Raw genomic sequence first — 18,979 nt, 5'->3', positions numbered from 1 at the left:
TTCCCTGCGTTTCCTTTGGTGTGTGCAATTATGGTGGTCGGGTGGACCTTTAGTGATGCATAGATCAGGCTACTGTCTAGTAGGTGGGTGAGGTATGTTAACATTGTACCGTGCTCTGTCCTAGTCTCTTGTTTTTTGTGAACCTGTGCACCAATGAATGTAGCTGATCCACTTGGGAGTGCAGCATTTCCTAGTGCTTGACTTGACTCTCTAGCCTCCTTCAGGATTTGATGTGGGGGTGGTGGGGATTCTAGGTTTCTAAATTCTGGGCATTCAGGAGCCATGCTGCTACTTTGAGTGTCGCTGGTTCTGGGTGACACACACTTCAGTTATGCATAGTTAACAGGTCCTATATTGCTCTGATGGTATTATTTGCCCCCTGGACATCCCTTGTAGTTAGGTCCAAATACCATGCCTGTCTGGCCCACTGCGGTGGTGCCAGGTTTCCTGCATTGGAGGCAGGATTGTTTTTGTGCAGGAAGGGACACCTTACTGCACAAAAACAATCCTCTGAAGCTTTTTCCTTTTTCTACATGTGCTGCACAAAGCAGCACACTTAGGAAGAGGAAAAAATGAGAAGAAATAAAGATATTTCTCTTCATTATGCCTCCCCTGGGAAGGTGTAGCATTTTGATGCAATCCTAGGTCTCCCACTCATGGTAAATCTGGGAACGGGCCAAAATCCATAGGTGGATGTGTAGGGCACACATCACCCATAAAACTGCTTCGTTGAGTAAAGTAAGGCAAGGTGGCCTTGCGTGGCTTGGTAATTATCATCTAGGTTTTGCGTCCTCCTTGTGTTACCTTGCATGGTGCAAGGGCAATGCAAAACTTAGATGAACATGGCCCTTCATGTAATGGAAGTTTTAGAACAAGGAAGTTGTAGGAATGCAATCTCTGGCCTATAGCATGAAGGGGACTATGTTCAAGAGCCCCTTTTGAAATCAGAGGGAAAACCCAGTCAGGAGGAGGAAAAGAACATGTGAGGATAACAGGAAAAACAGTGTAAGGTAGGATGGAGCCAATGCTTGCAGAAGATGGACCTCTTCCTTTGTCTTCAGTGGAGTGGACTTTCCTGAGATGGTAATGCTGATAAAGAGGATCAGCACCGCACCAACTTGCACTGCTTGTGCTGAAACCAGAGACTTTGGTGATGTTGCCTTTGAGAAATCAAGAATGCTGGCATGCATCCATCATCTCCACAGCTTTCCGTTTTTGCCTTCATGTTTTCCAATGCATATCATTCTCTGCTTGGAGCAACGTCTTAACATTGAAGTGTGAGACCTCAGGACTGAACCTCAACCTACTTAAGGGACTAATTCAAGCCCCGCAGAGCCATGGATTCCCTTTGGAATGGAATGATGCATGCATCATCAAATGATGAATACCGCAAATTGTGGGTGAAGGTCTTTATCAAAATGATTCTGTTAAATTACTTGCGTGAAAGTATTAAGTTAGGGAGGATATCTTTACGGATCTCCTTTTTCCCTCCTATTCCTTGCTATATCTGCAGTACTGAACCCTGAGATATTCAGACAAGAAACATTTACAAATTAAATATCTGGCAGAAACTGCTATGTGTTTGGCCTGGTATCGTCCACCTCTAGTGTCACAGAATAAGTGATTGTGCCTCACTCCTTTAATAAGGAGTGTACGAGAACCACCATCCTGTCCTACATGATTGATCACAATCTGAGTTTTGATAAATGTGCATTTTTTGTGACATTAAACATGTGGATGCCCAAACTCTTCCTCAGCAGGCGCATAACCTCTTGCTACCAGCATTAGGTGACAGAATTTCTAGACGAACAGTAAGGGTTGGAAAGCATCACATAAGTTGGTCACTGAGAACGACTTTGTATTTTGTTCCACTCGTGGAGCGCACATACCGACATATATAGAAGGGGATTATCTTTACCAGGCTCAATGAGGTTTCCCAGCAGTAAACTGTGAATCCCAGTGCAGCTGCTGGTTCAAAGTCTACCAAAAATCTTTGATGCTCAACTTTTTCTTGTAGGGAATATTTTGTGCCCTCTTAACACAAAGCGTGAGGTTAGCGAAAGCCACCGAGTCATCAGACGGAGGAGGAAGTGAAGATGGTAAACTCCCCTGAAAGTTGATTTAACCATATCTTCTTACCCGTTTCTGCTGGAATAATCTTTTTTTCATATGTGTAACTCCTCCCATTGATGAGCTGGGGAGCATGCTATCACCGCCGAGAGGCATTTAGAGTCTACAGCAGGCTTCGAAATCAAGCATCGCCTCCATATTGATACCTCTAGTCGCAGATTCACAGGTGCTCCATATCAAAGCAGATGGCATAACGTGGACGAGTGCAACACTCAATGCAGATGTCAACACATCGCAATTATAAATTAAACTGAACTTCAATCGAGTTATCTTTCTATGAGCAAGCTTGGACATCACCTTCAAACTGATGGCAGTTGGCTTAATAGAATGTTATGTTTCACAGCAATCTGCTGTATATGCTGAATTCGGACGTCATCCTTTGGGTGGAGTGCAAGCGACATAAAGCTGCTTAGAAAAGAGCAACTGTGCGAGTCGGATACTAACCTCTTCCCAACCAGGCGATGCAGTATCTAAACGGAGCTCTTTCAACTTATTAAAATATTAAGTCCAGAACTGCGAGTCGAGCAAGCCAGTAACAGGTCGTTACTCTACCCAAGCCCGTGTTACAAAATGTCCGTGTGAAGTGCAGTTAAATCCAAGCGGCGGAGGAGGCGTAACAAAAATCTGTTAAATAGCATTGATCAATGCGAAAAGGATTCTGGGATACATCATACATGAAAACGTCACGAAGTTTTGAAATGCCCGTTGATAGCAAGAAATGTTTTGATACTTTCAGTCACTGTTCCCTAGCAAGCCACGAGGTGGTGGTAGAATGCAACATGCAAGCATTAGAATCTATGAATGTGGTACGCTGCAGAACTATATTAGCAGGCACCTTAACACGTTAACATCCACTCACATTCACTTTATCTGATACTTCTAACCACCAATTCCTTGCCTTGCCAATATACTGGAGTCAGACTGGACCTCGGAGCCTTAAACAGGGTGCGTTATGCGACTTCATGCCGACCATGTTCTGCACCCGAGTGAACGAGCAGAGTGGCATATAAGCGCAAAACGTGCACGCTGACGCCACCTCCTTTATTTCCATACCTTCAGATCCACTCCTCTTTCCCTTCATTCCTCGAAGAGAATGAGTCTTTCAAAAATGTTCCACTGTACAAGGGAACAGGTACCTTCCGAAGGCTACAGGGATTAAACATTTTCTGGGCTGTTACAGATGCCCACGAGGCGTGTGTCTGGTATTTGGAGTTGAGGCATGACTCCAAACCCTATGATGACTGCACCTAGATGAACCTTAAAGCCATCCAAAAACATTATGCAAATGTCCGTGTGGCAGGACACTGGAAGATTTTTACGCAGGTCCCGCTCCTGAAATTCCTGTGGCAGATCTTCTTTTCGGTCAAAGTATTTAGGAAAATCCAAATAGAAACACAAGACGACCAAGGGCGATTTAGCCCCTTCACGCCGCTTTCCCCAAAGAAGGCACAAGGGCATTAATGTGCCTCCAGGTCTCGTTTCCATTTCAACGATGAGCCAATTCTACCCTTGTCCCCAAAGAACAGAGTTTCCGGGGACGTCAGTGATGTTGCAGCAGGATGAAGCCTTTTGTGAGGCACACTTCCGGCAAGCCTTTGGGCCTCAAGGATCTGCAAAGACCTTCAGTTGGGTTACCTCCAGCAGATTCACTCTCTGCTCGTCTGTGCCCCCTGAAACTTGCTTCAGTTTCCGCATAATTACGAGCATTGCGTCTGGTGCGGAAATCAGCGCCATTCCCTTGAATATCAATGCCAGCAGCGAAACCGCTGGCAGAGGGTCCCCAAGCAACCAGGGTGTGTGACTCAGCCGAGTCCATCTCACCCTTAGCCACATTTAGATCCAGCTGTGGCACAGCCAATACTTAATTCCTCCGATGCGGACATCATACTACTACCACACAGTCGCGCCCAGGCACTGCGTCAACTTTTTGGTTAGTCTGACCAGAATCAACCCTGTTTTGTCGACAGCTGGGGTGATGGAGACAAGCTTGCCCCACCTCTGAGGGGTACACCTAGTACATAGTCCATTGGGGAATCGAACCAGTATCTGGTAAGGTAACAAGCACACTGGCATCCTGTAAGTCTGTGCACTAGGTGTCCCCCTCATAGGGTGGGGCAGGCTAGTCTCCATCACCCCAATTGTCGTCTTTACAGGGTTGATTCTCCAATGGACTATCAACAGAAGAAAGCACATCCAAGCTGCTTAAGTCCTTGAGCTCCGATTCACCACTATGGAGGTAAATAACAGCGTACTTATTGAGATCGCTCAGTATGACTACTCACCAACTGAACCCCTACTTTTCAATCAGACTCTCACTGATACATTCATAGGCACGTGGTTTAAGCCATGTTTTGGCCCTGTGGTCAAAGAACAGTCAAACACAAAATTGGAGAGGAGGGTAGCATAAAGGAGCAGTCACAACACCCCTTTTATGGACATACAACACAAAAATATGACTGCTTCTATCGGGAAGCCGCCTTTTCTGTTACTTCACACAGAAACACTCATTGAGTTTGATTCCTATTCTCACACGGCTTCACTAGGGTCATTTCCTTTTATGGAAGAAGAAGTCTCCTTGGCTTCTACTCCCCACCCTGGCAGGACCAATGCCACCAAGGCAGGCTCAACCACCTGTCTCCTCTGAGCATAAGGGGATTCTTGATAAATAATTACTGGATAAAATGACTGGGATCCAGATTCATGAAAATACCTTGTGGATTACCCCTGGTATTTCCTTTATTAGTGGGGAACATATATGTTAAAAACAACATATGGTGAAATCACAATAATAGTTTTTTGTGTCACCTGTTAAGCCAACATGTTTCTGCCCATTTCTATAAGCCACTAAGGGTCTCGGGCATTAGCAAGGACCAAGGATCATTACTCACCTAACTCTGCATCTCTAGTCCCACCCAATAAAACATTGTGCAGGAAACCATCAGCATAAAATCCTACCTTCGGTAAGGTTAATGCTTCACAGGGCACCCTGAAATTGAGAGCCTCTCGTTTCTTGGTCCATGAGATGGGCAATGCTCCTTGTAGTCACACCTTCGCCAAAAGGAGCGTTGGTCCGATTGCACCTATCTCATCCCATCATCAGGCTGAACTGGTCAATCAACAGGTCACTCATCCTTAAAGAACAGCTCCAGGAGACTCTGACATTAACCCAACATGCTACTCCTGAAAGTTTGGTGGTAGAGACATCTACCACACCTTTTCAACTTCTCCTGACAGAATCCAACGGTATGGAGATGTTTGGAAAGAGAATGTTCTTAATGCCAGACTTGCCTTGAAGTTGGCCAAGGTCAGCAGCTCCCTTGGAAGTTACATCTACACACTGAGGGACATGGTTGGTGAGATCTTACTTGCAGTCCCAGAAGACTTGTGCCTTCATTAGCCCAAATCATCTAAAATGGATGTGGCTAAATTGGTCATCCCAGTTGGGCCTGGAGACCACTGATTTTATAGGAAGGGCCAATGGGACAACCCAGGTGCTCAGAGCCACACATGGTTAAAATCCACAGGCTTCCATGAGGATGTTAAAGTGTCCCTCATTGACATGCCCTTAAATGGTTCCCAATTGTTTGGTGAGAATTTTGAGTAGAGTGGGCTATGCACACTCTATAGGCCTTTCAGCACCAGTCCACCAACACCGCCCAACCTCATCAGTTTTGTCCTTTTCTGGGCTATGCCAGGGGTATATCAGTAGCGATAGGGGCTTGGTATATCAGTAGCACCGGGCCCATTGTGCATACAACAGCATTCCAGCCCTCTCGAGCTTTGGGAATGTGAGCAAAAAAAAAAAAAAAACACATTTGCCCGCGCCACCAGGGCAGCATACTTCCCAACTCCTTGCCCCTCCAGCATCCACTACAAAACCTCTTTAGTGTACCCTAAGCAGCCCACAATCATCCAGTGGAAGGCAAGCCATCTATTTGCTTTAAGAGTTGCAGAACATCATATCTGACACATGAGTCCTTTAAATTGTCTAACAGGGCTAAACCCTGCCATTCCTTTTTGACTCACTGCATCCAAGGTCTACATCAGTGCAGGTTTTGGAGGACCTTCTGTCTGATTTGTTCTAGGGGATGCAGGCTTTCTTCCTCAAAGGAGCCCTACAGAGGGTACCGGCCTCAAAAGTAGGGACTGAATGTTATTACTGTTACTTCCTTGTGCCGAAGAAGGACAAAGGCCATGCTGGCCCAGGTTTTTTCTGCACTGTGTCTCCAAGACTGCATGGTAGCACTGGACCTACGGGACACCTATTTTCACATACCTGTCCTGCAGGCCCAAAGAAGCTACCTCCAGTTCAAGGTGAGCCATGTGCACTTTCAGCTTGCCATGCTCCCTTTAAGCCTCACCGGTGCCCCTTCAGGTGTTCAGAACGGCAATGGTGGTAGTCGCTGCCATCTTTGGAGGTCAGTGGTCTCTGGGCTTCCCCTTATTTGAGGGCTGGCTGCTGAAGGTGGACTTGCAAGTCAGTCACAAATCACCTCTGGAATATCAAGTCCAGGAAATTGAGGCTATGATCCAGATGTTTCAGTTTCTGTCCTGGGTCTGAGTGAAGATGGGACTGAGGGATCTTGGCCTTCTGACTTCCTGCATCCTAAACGTACCAGGCGGCACATGGAGCTTTGCAGTGGGATTTGAAGTCTCAGTGGGCTTAGCACCAATAGTTGTTTGAATGCAAGTGGATCAATGGCAGACCCCCCTCTTCCCTACACCACTCAGAGTGGTCAGTGGTGGCAGATGCATCATTAGTGGTTTGGGGAGGTCATCTGCGAGAGGACCAGAGGCCTGCTTCTACAACAATTTGCAGGAGTTGTATACAATTCATTTGGCGTTATATGACTATCTGCTATCCGTAAAGGGGAAGCTGGTGCAGGTTATCACAGACAATACCACCACCATGTTGTATTGCAACATGTATGGCAGGGTGGAAACCTGGGTCCTATGCCAGGTGGATCTTTTGACTTTGGAACTAGCTGAATCGCAGGGCATTTTCCTGATTGCACACAACTTGGCACGATCTTTAAATATCAGGGTGGACAAACTCAGCTGACTAGGCCTGCTGGTCCATTAATGGTAGCTACATCTGGAGGGGGTGTACTTTCAGCAGTGGATAACTGCTCTGGCATGATCTTTTTTGCCACATTGGAGAATGCGCAGTGTCAGTGCTTTTGCACATTGGAGTTTCTAAGAAGCCTCTTTCAGATGCATTCCATGTAGAGTGGAGCACAGGACTCATGTATGCCTCTCACTGTTGCCTCTCATGCACAGAACTTCAGAATGTGATTAGGAATGAGGAGGGCAGAGTCACTTTAATGGCTATGGATTGAGTACAGATATTCTGGGCATGTGCACCTGTCCTCTGATCAGGCTGTTGCTTTGGGAGGATCTTCTGTAGCGCATCAGGGACTTGATCTCTGCCCAGTGCAACCTGCACCTCCATCTGTGGAGATGGAGTGGCAGCAGTTGATCTCTTTATTTCCCTTTTTGAAGTACCTGAAGTAATCCTGGCAGTCAGGTGCTCCGCTATGAAATCAGAGCACTGGGTAAAGTTTGTGGCTTGGTGTGGCAGCCACCAGATGCACCCAGTGGAGAGGTATGCCGGTGCAGAGATGGCTCTTAACTAAAGCAGGGGGCAGGCGGATACCTTTGGAACTATAGAAATTCACAATACACTGGACCCTGGCAGGGAAGACCACAGGTCATCTGTGATGGGAAAAGGAATTAGGAAGAACCCTATGGGAGCAGTAGGAGCTGAGCTAGCGATTTTTCACTTGATATCCTTTATATCGCACAGCACCCCTTCAAATAGAGACTTATAAAACTAGCATCCTGCTGGTACTGCAGCACTACACGCTTGGAACACCAACAAAGCTGGCACCTGCCAGAGGGAGTATGGGTAGGCTGAATCATTGCTTCACTTGCTTTGGCACTGCCTCAAACCTAAGAAATGTTGGGAGAAGATACTGAGTTATATGGTTAACACATTTAACACAAATATACGAGACTCCCTGCCTATGTAATCCTGGGGGTGGATGACAGTCTTACGTGACCTCTACATTCCAACAGAGGCAAACTGATGACATTTTTGCTGAGTGCAGCTAATATGAGGGTGATATTGAGGACTTGGGGGGGGGGGGGGGGGGGGGAGGGAGGTTGCTCACACACTAGAACGCTGGCATTGGCTATATAAGAATTGGAAACTGCTAAGCATGGAAAAAATATTGTGTGACAATTGACCAAAAAGGAGATTAATTTGCGGAACGCTGGCAACACGGCATAAACCTCCCCACGTCTGAATTTAGAGAACTCACTTACCCTTATTTCTTCAGGGTCCTAAGGCTAGCCGAACAGGGGAAAGGAGAATGTGCATTGCATGGCCTCAAGTGGTAACATGGGGAGGTTGCCATGGGGTATAATATCGGAGTATTGGCGGTGGGATGGAGGATGATGCACTGCCACAGGAGGGAGGAAAGAGAAGGGGAGGAGGGTTGGTTATGGATTCCGTTGGTATGTTTCTTTGGTTAAATATATTCTCTCATCTTTCCCACTCTTTTTACTTGATCCGCTGGCCGCTGTGATGTGAGCAAAGTATGCAGTTTACTACTTTCTCGTAAAATCTCAAAGAATAACTGATTCTAAAAATCATAAGGAGTTCTGCTCTGTAGTGTTAGCACTTCGGGGAAACAATCCTAGTTTCCCTGCTGGATCGAATTGTATGCTCCAAGGAAATCGTTTTATTACCATTAAGGACAAATCCCTTTATCCCCCGCATTTACAAAATTCATGTTGTTATTCCTCCCCAAGGTGTATCTTTGTAGTGCTTTGTTCTAGAATCAGTTATACTTTATTGGGTTTTTAGAGAAACTAGGATACAGCATACTCTGTGCACATCACAGTGGCCAGCGGCTCAAATAACAAAAATGGGAAGGGCGAGGGTGAGGTTCTAGGGGAATGAAGGAAGACATAATGCACATAACAGTTTCCTCAGTGTCAGATGCAGCCCCTTGCGAAAGAAGTGACTGCTTAATCTTGCATTGACTGTCTTGTCCACTGGTAAGGCTCTTGTAGTTTGTTAATTTGGGATAGCTCCCAGAAAGGTATTTTTCCTTTTTGGTTTTAGGAGTGATTTTTCATAGATAATGAAGAATCCCAGTTTGTGTTATGTCCTTATGACCTTTTTGATGTTGTCCTTGCACTAGTTGAATGTAATTGTCTTTACTAGCCAGTCCTCTAGGTATGGGTAGACATGTATTCCCCTACGCCTGAGGTGCACTGCCAGGAAACTAGGCACTTTTTGAATACCAGCGGTGCCGATTTTATCCTGAATGTAAGACCTTGAATTGGCGGGTATTTTGTCCAGTGTGGACTGTAGGAATTGTCCGTTTGTTCGTTGGCATGTGGAGGTAAGAGTTTTGAGGACTATAGTTGCCATGTAGTCCCCTTTCCCCTATAAAGGAACTGACTTCTTAAAGGGATGTCATCTTGAATGTGTGTGTTTTTATTGACTTATTCAGTATTCTTACATTCATTATTGGTCCTAGTGTCTTGTCCGGTTTCGGTGCTAGGAAATAATTTGAGTATACTCATCTGAGTTTTTTGCCTCGGTGGTAATAATTCTATAGATTGTTTGCTTAATAGGTCTTTAACTTCGTGTTCTAGCCAAATGTGTGCCTCCCTTTGGATTTTCTGTTTTTGGTGAAATCGTTGGAGGTGGCTTTGTTAACTCCATGCAATAACCATGTCTTATAATATTTAGTATCCATTTGATGGCAGTGATCTTTCTCCATCTGTCTAGAAATCCTCAGATTCTTCCTTTGATCAGTGGTCTCTTGTGTGCAGTCACTTGTTTGAATGGGTTCTCCATGGGGTACTTCCTCTTCCACATCAATGAAAGGGCTGCCATGTACTGCCGTTGTGGTGGTGCTGTTGCATCGCACCGTTGGTGACCGAAGGCTGCATTTGTGATGTGCAGCTGCACGGATCCTTGTGTGGGCATGCTTTCTTTGTGCAATGCCACCTCTGAATGGTCCCTTGTATCGTAGGGCTGCCTTGGTGGTCTCGTTATCTTTCTTCATGCGCTGCAGCACTTTGTCAACTATCTATCCAAAAAGGGTGTCCCCCTTGTAGGGCTTGTTTATTATCGCTGATTGGACCTCTTGCTTGAACCCAGAGATCCTCAGTCAAGAGCGCCTGCACAGGGTAGTAGCATTGCATAGATGCCTACTGGCTAGATCTGCTGTGGCCAATGCAGACTTGTGATGGCGATAGTCTTGCCTTCCTGTAACACATTATTCACCCTCTTCTAAAACTCGTCTGGCAGGTGTTGCATGAGTTTTTCCATATTATCCCACTGCTGGTGGGTGTACCTGTTGAGTAGGGCAGTCAAACTGGCTATGTGCCATTGAGTTGCATCTTTCTTCCCACCAGGTCTAGCCTCTTGTTTTTCTGGTCTTAACATGAGGAGGTCCTTTACATATTGGTGTATTAGCTCTGTTGTGTGCTGTAGCCACAATGTGGGAGTCAACCAGCACATTTCCTCCGATGTAGGGTGGACTCTGAGGGAAACAGTACTTCTTTTCCACCCTTGGGATTTTAGGCTGTATTGCAATGGACTCTTTGGAGGCATCTCCACCCTGGTCCAGAACACTGGGTAACATTTGGAGGACTTGGTGCCTCTTCTGGTCCTGAAGCATGGCTCTAGAAGTAAGCTTGTTTCCATCTGTTCCTTTTCTAATGCACCCCATATGTAGTTGCTGCTCTTAATAACTGCATTATATGCAGTGCTTTCATCTGGTGGTGATTGCCTCATCTCGAGATTCACCATAGATGTCCTGCCACTCATCTGTGGATTCTCCCATCTGTGAGTATTCCTGCTACAGTCCTCTTCCAGTTCCTCCTGTGGCTCTGGTGTAGGGTCGTTTCTAGTTCCTCTGTCTTTCAGGGTGCTGTTTTAGAGGAATTTGCTAAACTTGCAGAGAGTTGTCAAACTCTCTCTTCTTTATTATCAGGGCCTCTAATTCTGCCTCCAGGCATCTCCTCTTTCTTGCGACCTCGAGTAATCTTGATTCACAGTAAAGTTAGGCATTCCCATTTTGCTTTTTCAACATCGAAAGGCTCTTCGGTATGAACGCCGAGCTATTCTTAGGTACTGGGGACCCGCCACCCTTTGGGGTGGACGTTAAGGTGGTCTTAGGCATTGAGGTCTCCGAATTCTGCATCAAGCCCTTTTTTCCGCCCCTGGAGAGCTCTTCTCCCACTCAAGCATTTGATCCTTTCTCAAGGTCAGAGCTGGTATTGAGGGCTTGCCTCCAGGTGACTTGCTTTAGCTTGTGTGGCCTTGTGGGCCTGACCTTAAGCATCACGGTTTCCGATGTTGCTGTTGGTTTTTAGTTTGATTACCGATCGACCCTGAGGGTTTACCATCTGTTTGATGTCATCTCTCTGCATCTTCTTATGCCCTTTTTCTCCTGGTACTTTGACTAAGTCCTGTAGTCCCCATTCCTTTCCTTGGGCCTCATCTTTGTCCCAGAGTGTAGTTTCCTCATCGGTTGACAATCTGAGGTCTTTAAAAAAACTCTCCAGTTTTCCTTGTGGTGAGGCCATAGCATTGTGTGTCCATCTCTACCTTTGTCTTGCTCTGATGGTCTTTGGCAGTCTTCTTAATAAGATGCTTTAATAAGTGCCATGTCTTCAAGGCCTTTCTGAATTGAAGATAAGGCATACTGTGCCAAGCATTTCTATGGGAGCCCCTAAATGCATTATTAGCCATACCAAACCCCTAGAATTCAACTGACCGAAAAGAGAAGTACTTTTTGAAGATCAACTCAAGATATTGTAGTAGGTGACCTAGCTTGACCTGTGAGCCATAAGAAAACGGTTACACTTCACATGCTGCTTTGTGGGGAGCCAGTACAATAACTTGTTCAAAGGAGTGACGTGGCCAATTTTAAGCCTATAGAAAACTCAGACATATACACATGCAGGTAGGAGCTCTCCAGGCCCTGCCTGTACCTACTCCTCTGATTTCCCATGCCCTTGATGGCCCCACTCCTCCACTTCCTGCTCTTGACAGCTCCCTAGACGCTGCATGCGTGTTATCCTGACGGCACCCCTTGCATGTGTCTGCACCTCAGAGTTCTACTGCCCGCAACCCTCCTTGTCCCTATCCCTTACCTGTCTCCCTTGGATCTTCTCTTTGGCTGGCTCTTGCCCTTGGGCCTTCTCTCGCTTCCGATGCAAGTAGCTCCCCCTGGTCCCGTCACACGCAGAGACTCCAAACCTTTGGAAGATTTCTTAAAGGTGAACTCCACCTGCTCGCCTTCCTTCAGGCTGCGGAAGCCATCCATGTGCAACTTACTCTGAAAGAGATGGAGTGGATGTCAGCTTTACTCCAGCAAAAGAGCAGGCACAGCATGAGCGGCAGCAAGCAAGGCATCATTTACACATGCTGAACAGGCACAGCAGGGGAAGTAGCTATGTAAGTTTTACTCACACCATAGACCGGGTACAGCAAAGGCAGCAGTACAACTTGGGTTTTGATTCACTAAAATATCTGCACTGGCACCTTCATCTACCAATCACATCACAGAGTTGGCCTTTTCTTCCACCCATAACCACCACCCAGCCTTCTATGTACTACCGAGAGGCTGGGAGGACAAGGCGTGGGAAGTGTAGGACGCAAGCTGCACGCCTTTCACAGCTGCTTACTTTCTGTTCCTGTCACTACTTTTAGTTACCCGTGAGAGAGAGGGTAGTGCCAGGCGTGCCACCCTACACACACACACACACACACACACACACACACACACACACACACACACACACACACACACACACACACACACACACACACACACACACACACACACACACACACACACACACACACACACACACACACACACACACACACACACACACACACCCCCCAGAGGCATGCAATGAAACTAAGAGCATGAAAAAGAGAGACCATTCATAACTACTTCACACACCCTGACCACTGAAGCATGAGACTATCCCATTGCCCGCACAGAGTGGAAATAAAGTGCGTTTGGTTTTAAGATGCATCAAAGAGCATTAGTTTCTCATCATATTATGCCTCATGGTAGGAATCAAAGACTGACCTCGTTCTTGTAAGATCAGTGTTGACATCAGCTTACCTTTTGGGTGAGCACCCCTTCAGTGTGGGAAACCAAGAGAAAGGTGTCCTTTGAAATGGTTCTGTGCCACAGTTCCAGTAAAAAAAAAAAAGTAACAAGCATTGGCTGTAGGTCTCAGCAGTCCAGTAGCTATAGGTATTGTCAATGTTAATGCATCTGTGTACGACTCTGGGGCTGGTGTTAATATACACAATGTATTAACACTGTCAACGCCTATAGTTCTTGGATCCTAAATCCTAGTCAGCCACATTCTCTTTTCAGTGATCCATCCGCAAGATTACGGGACCCGAAACTTTCTCCGAACAAGCCCGGCCTCACAGAACGCAGATAAAAGCTACAGATGGCAGAAATCCAGCAACACGGTCTCCGGGAATCACTGCAGCCAGCAGTAGCACAAGGGGTGTGATGGGAGGCACAGTGTGTGCTTTGAGGAGCACAGGCCCTGTCGGGGCAACTAGAGCCACCTCCTGCCAAAAGAAGCCCCAAACAAGCCCAAACTGCAGTGCGAGACTGCCAGACTAAGACAAAGGAGTGCTTACACCATGATATTAGAAAGCAGCCCAGCTTTTTTTATATGCCACCTGCTGAAGAGTAACTGAAGACCCCCTCAAATGTGACTTAAGGTGTGCGAGTCAGATGCTTCAGGCTTGATAAGTGTCTGGTTGAAGGCATCGACTTAAGTTCTCTGCAGTGTTTGGATTGTTTTCAGCACTTGGCGCGGGCGTTTGTATTTTTAGCTGCTCCGTGCTCGGACGTGCATTATTTTTTTGTTTTCTGCGCTTAACACGAGCACATGTGTTTTCGTCCAATGATGGGGAAGACGGGCGCTTGTGTTGAGTGCTCAAAAGAAACAAGGGGATGCATGTGGGAGCACGGACTGGCTAGGAACGCAGGCGCTTGTGTTGGGTGCTGAAAACAAACTAAAAAAGTAGTCCCTAAACACTAATCTAAAATGGGAGGAGTAGATGAATGGTAGCATTTGGTTCCTCCTCTCAGGGGAGGGAGAGGGGCAGGAAGAGGCATGACGCATGCATGCCATTACAAATGAGGAGTAAAATTAGGAGAAGGACAATGAAGCAAGCAAATCAGAAGCTTAAGGGTGGGCTGAAGCTCATGAAGTAGATACAGCATGTCTCGGTTTGAGACAGCGCATGTGCACCATCTGGAGCCGAGACCTAAAAAAGTGATAGGCTGAATGCTTGAATTTATCTCAGCCACTTGTCATTACTCGGGTTGCATTCCAGACCAGCATGTTTTTCGTCCACAATGTCACCTTAGATAGGAACCAGGCATATGCAAAAACAAGAGCACTTCTTATGTGGGTAGAATAAATCAGTTTTAATAAATGTTAAAATCCATTGAAAGTTTACACTTTAAGAATTTTTGGCTTACAAAGTATTTCAAAACAAATGTAATGATTCATATCATACAACTGCTCAATGCATGTCAGGACTTTTCTTGTCCTTACATCAGTGTCAACAGTACAGTTATTAATTTGGGAGGGGTGGGGTGCTGGAAGGGGGTACGCTTACCAACCTAATAAATCCACTCTGGCTACATCAAAACACAAAATCCTTCCTCAACCCCTAGTAGCAATGACACAAAAAGTAGAAATTCAAAAATAAATGTGTGCCAAGTTCAAGAAATACCAAGAATTGTTAAGTGAAAAAAACAACTCAATAATATTCCCAGAGCAACTTAGAGATTCGCTTGTTATTCTAAGTCTTCTACTGCACTGTGAAAACTTGGAATGTTTACGATTGTGCTTTGGAAAAGAAACTTGTTACTGACCTTTAACTGTAGTTTTTCAGTGTGGAACTCTTCTATATTCACATGTTTAATGGTTGGGTCCAAAAAACCCGACTAAACACAAGTTTTCTTTTTTGGGCAACCATAAGCAAGGGATAGGATGTTAAGCGTTTACCCACAATATCCCAGTTCATTGCCTCCCTCTTTATACTCTTTTTTCACTCTATAAATATTGTTTGCACTACTCCTTCACCAGGGAGAGGTTTTGGTGGAGAATAAGACAGAACAACTCCTATTTACATACCTTTGAAAAAGATGTAGAGACCATCATTAGAATGTTTGAGGCAGAAGGCTACCCAGCTAAATTGGTAAACAAGGCATGAAAACAAGCCAGAAACAATAATAGAAATGTATTACTAGACGAGTAGCCAAAAGACTCAACACTCACTATGACCACATTTTTGAGACTATCTAAAAATTGGACAATCTATTCGAACAGGGGATTCCAATTTACCCAAACCTCTGCTCTCTTGGAAAGAGGGAAAAACATCTATGATGTGGCGACACACACCAGACCATGGGTCACAACAAAACCCCAAAAGACTCTGTGAGATCTCCGCTGTAACTCGGGATATGCACCATGTGGTTTATGCACATATATGACACATACATGTCATGATCCAAGTAGTTGGATATGGGATTCCAATGGGAACAGCACGTTTTGTATTGTAAATTACACCTTAGAGCACTTGATAACAATGAAATAAACAGCACGAGTCTCTTGTGTCAGTCCCTTTGCGGTTTTATTTTCTCCAATAATTCTTCATGCACCCTCTAGCCAAGACTTGTTGTCATTGGAGCTAGGTGACCTTGACGTCAGGGCAATGTGTTATAATGTTAATTTAGTAGTAAGTGTCCAAAAATAGATCAATAGTTAATCTGCTCCAGCGTGTCCTTTCCTTACTGTAGGAGGCTGGCCTGGTTTTTAGTGGGTACCTAAGGTACTTACACCTTATACCAGGTCCAGTTATCCCATATCAGTGAAATGTAGGAAGTGTTCTAGCAGCTTAGGCTGTCTTGGGGTAGCTGTAGCAGAGCAGCTTAGGCTGAACTAGGAGACATGCAAAGCTCCTGCAATACCACTACAGTTAAACAGTATGTATACACAATAAAAGACAATATTCAGTGTTACCAAAAATAAAGGTACTTTATTTTAGTGACACAAGGCCAAAAATATCTTAGAGACAATACTCCTTCTAGAGGTAAGTATCAGACACAATATATACACTAGACTTATACTAAGGCAAGTAAATAGTCATAGGATAGTGCAAACAGTAGAAAATACAATAGAATGCAATAGGCCTAGGGGCTACACAAACCATATACTAAGAAAGTGGAATGCGATTCACAAATTCCCCTCTAGGCAAGTGTAGTGTGTAGAGGGGCGCTGGGAGTGTAAGAGAACACCAAAAGTAAGTAGAATACCCCACCCCAGAGCCCAGGAATGTAGGAGTAAAGTATTGCATGCTTCCTCAAGATACACTAACCCTACAAGTCGTGATTAGAGTTAGTTCAAGAACCAAGCAAGACTGCAAGCTACAAATAGTGGATTCCTGGACCTGAAGACCTGTGAAGAGAGGAGACCACATCCAGAGGTTGCAGAAGATTCCAGGAAGGACAGGAGCCCCTGCCAACCTAGAAGATGATTTGAAAGAGGATTCTCCGGTTAGAAGAAGTCTGTAGAAGAGCACCAAAGAAGATGGCTGTGGGTTTCTGTGTGGTGCAGGAGATGTCCCACGTCGAGAAGTTGGATGCAGGCTGTTTGAGTCACTGGATTTGTCCAACAAGCCTTGGTTCAAGCAAAGTCATGGTTTGCATTAAACTAGCGCTGCCTGGATCCAGGAGGGACCTGGGGGCCTCAACTTGGACTGAGGAGGCACAGGGGGCTCCCGACACTGGAGAGAGCCCACAGATGACCAGGCAGCACCCACGGGAGACCCAGGACATGGGGACAAACAAGGTACAAATTGCGGTTGGTGCAGCACAAAGAAAGAAGGTCCCACACCGCCGGAGAACAACTCAGCGAGCTGTGCATCACAGGATGGAGTGCTGGGGACCTGGACTACACTGTGCACAAAGAATTCTTGGAAGAAGTGCACAGAAGCTCACAAAGCTGGAGATGATGCAGTGCACAGGGATACTGTTGCAAACCGGGAAGGCAACCTCTTACCTCCTCCAAATTTGGACAGCTGGACCTTAGGACAGCCTGAGTCGGATGGGTCCACCACCTGTGTTCCAGGGAGCATGCTCGTCATCAGGAAAGGATTCCCAGAGAACCGGTCGTTGTCTTGGAAGGTGCCTGGAGGAGCAGGGAAGTGACTGTCACTCCATGGGAGATTCCTTCGGTTCTTCTGGTGCAGGGTGAAGAGAGGGAGTTCTTAGAGCATGCACACCTTGGAAACTGTTGCAAATGCTTGCTGGAGCTGAAGTTGCAGGTCACAGGAAGTCCTGGATACTTTGTTGCAGTTACAGCAGTTCCTAGAGCAGTCTGCGGTTGATCCAACGGTCAGAAGCCGGAGCAGAGGATGCAGAGGATTCCAGGAGGAGTCCTGCAAGCTGAATGTGAAGAGGAACCCACAAGAGAGACCCTAAATAGCCCTGAGAGGGGGGATTACCTACCCAGGTATGCACCTATCAGAAGGGGTCTCCGACGTCACCTGCTGGCACTGGCTACTCAGATCTCTAGATTGTCCCCAAACCTTGGAAAACAAGATGGCTAACACCAGGGACACACTGGAGGAGCTCTGGGCACCACCACTGGGGTGATGACGGACAGGGGAGTGGTCACTCCCCTTTCCTATGTCCAGTTTCGCACCTGAGCAGGGACTGGCTTACGCAATGAGGGCACCATCTGTGCCCTTCAAAGCATTTCCAGAGGCTCTGGGAGTCTACCCCTCCCAAGCCTGTAACCCCCATTTCCAAAGGGAGAGGGTGTGACACCCTCCTCCCAAAGGAAATGCTTTGTTCTGCCTTCCTGGGATTGAGCTGCTCAGAACCCAGGAGGGCAGAACCCGGTCTGTGAGGTGGCAGCAGCTGTAGCTGCAGCTGCAGTGCAAGCCTCAGAGAGCTTGTTTGGCAGTACTGGGGGTCCATGGTGAAGCCCCCAGGATGCATGGGATTGGCTTCCCAACACCAGATTTAGAATGGGGGGACAATTCCATGATCTTACGACACCTTACAAGGCCATATTCGGAGTTACCATTGTGAAGCTACATCTAGGTATTGACCTATATGTAGTGCATACGTGTAATGGTATCTCCGTACTCACGAAGTCCTGGGAATTGGCCCTGGCACCGTGGGGCACCTTTGCTAGGGCAAGGGTGTCCTCACACTCAGTAACTTTGCACATAGCCTTCAGTAAATGAAGGTTAGACAAATAGGTGACTTATAAATTACTTAAGTGCAGTGAAAATGGCTGTGAAATAGTGTGTGCACTATTCAACGCAGGCTGCAGTGGTAGTCCTGAAGAAAGGTTTGTCTGAGCTCCTTATTTGTGGAAATGCTGCATCCCTTAAGGATCTCCTGGAACCCCAATGCCCTGGGTCCCTAGGTACCATATACTAGGGGCTTATAAGGGGGGTCCAGTGTGCCAATTGGAATATGAAGTCACTAAACTATAGTGACTAATTTGGAAGCAGAGACAGCATAAACACTGGAGTCCCTGGTTAGTAGAACTTCAGTGACACAGTTAAGCACTAATGACAACACACGCATAGGCCACACACTATGAGCACTGGGGTCCTGGCTAGCAGGATCCCAGTGAGACAGTAAAAACACACTGACACACACTCACAAACAGGCCAAAAGTGGGGGTAACCATGCTAGAAAAAAGGCTACTTTCTCACACTTACTATATCATTTAGGATAGT

General features: G+C 46.2%; 1 protein-coding gene across 6 annotated transcripts in view; it reads right to left on the bottom strand.

The window, feature by feature from the left end:
* LIN28A (lin-28 homolog A) overlaps window positions 1–18,979 on the bottom strand; it is a 64,803-nt gene that overhangs the window by 7,740 nt on the left and 38,084 nt on the right. For all 6 annotated transcript variants that reach the window (XM_069224038.1, XM_069224039.1, XM_069224033.1 and 3 more), the window contains exon 3: window positions 12,316–12,500. In XM_069224038.1, the coding sequence (XP_069080139.1) occupies window positions 12,316–12,500 (185 nt within the window). The remainder of the gene's footprint in view (window positions 1–12,315; window positions 12,501–18,979) is intronic.

Source organism: Pleurodeles waltl, chromosome 3_1 (assembly GCF_031143425.1).
Source record: "Pleurodeles waltl isolate 20211129_DDA chromosome 3_1, aPleWal1.hap1.20221129, whole genome shotgun sequence".
NCBI classification, from domain to species: Eukaryota; Metazoa; Chordata; class Amphibia; order Caudata; family Salamandridae; genus Pleurodeles; species Pleurodeles waltl.
The sequence above is the reverse complement of the archived record's forward strand: the minus strand, read 5'-3'. Positions and strand labels throughout refer to the sequence as shown.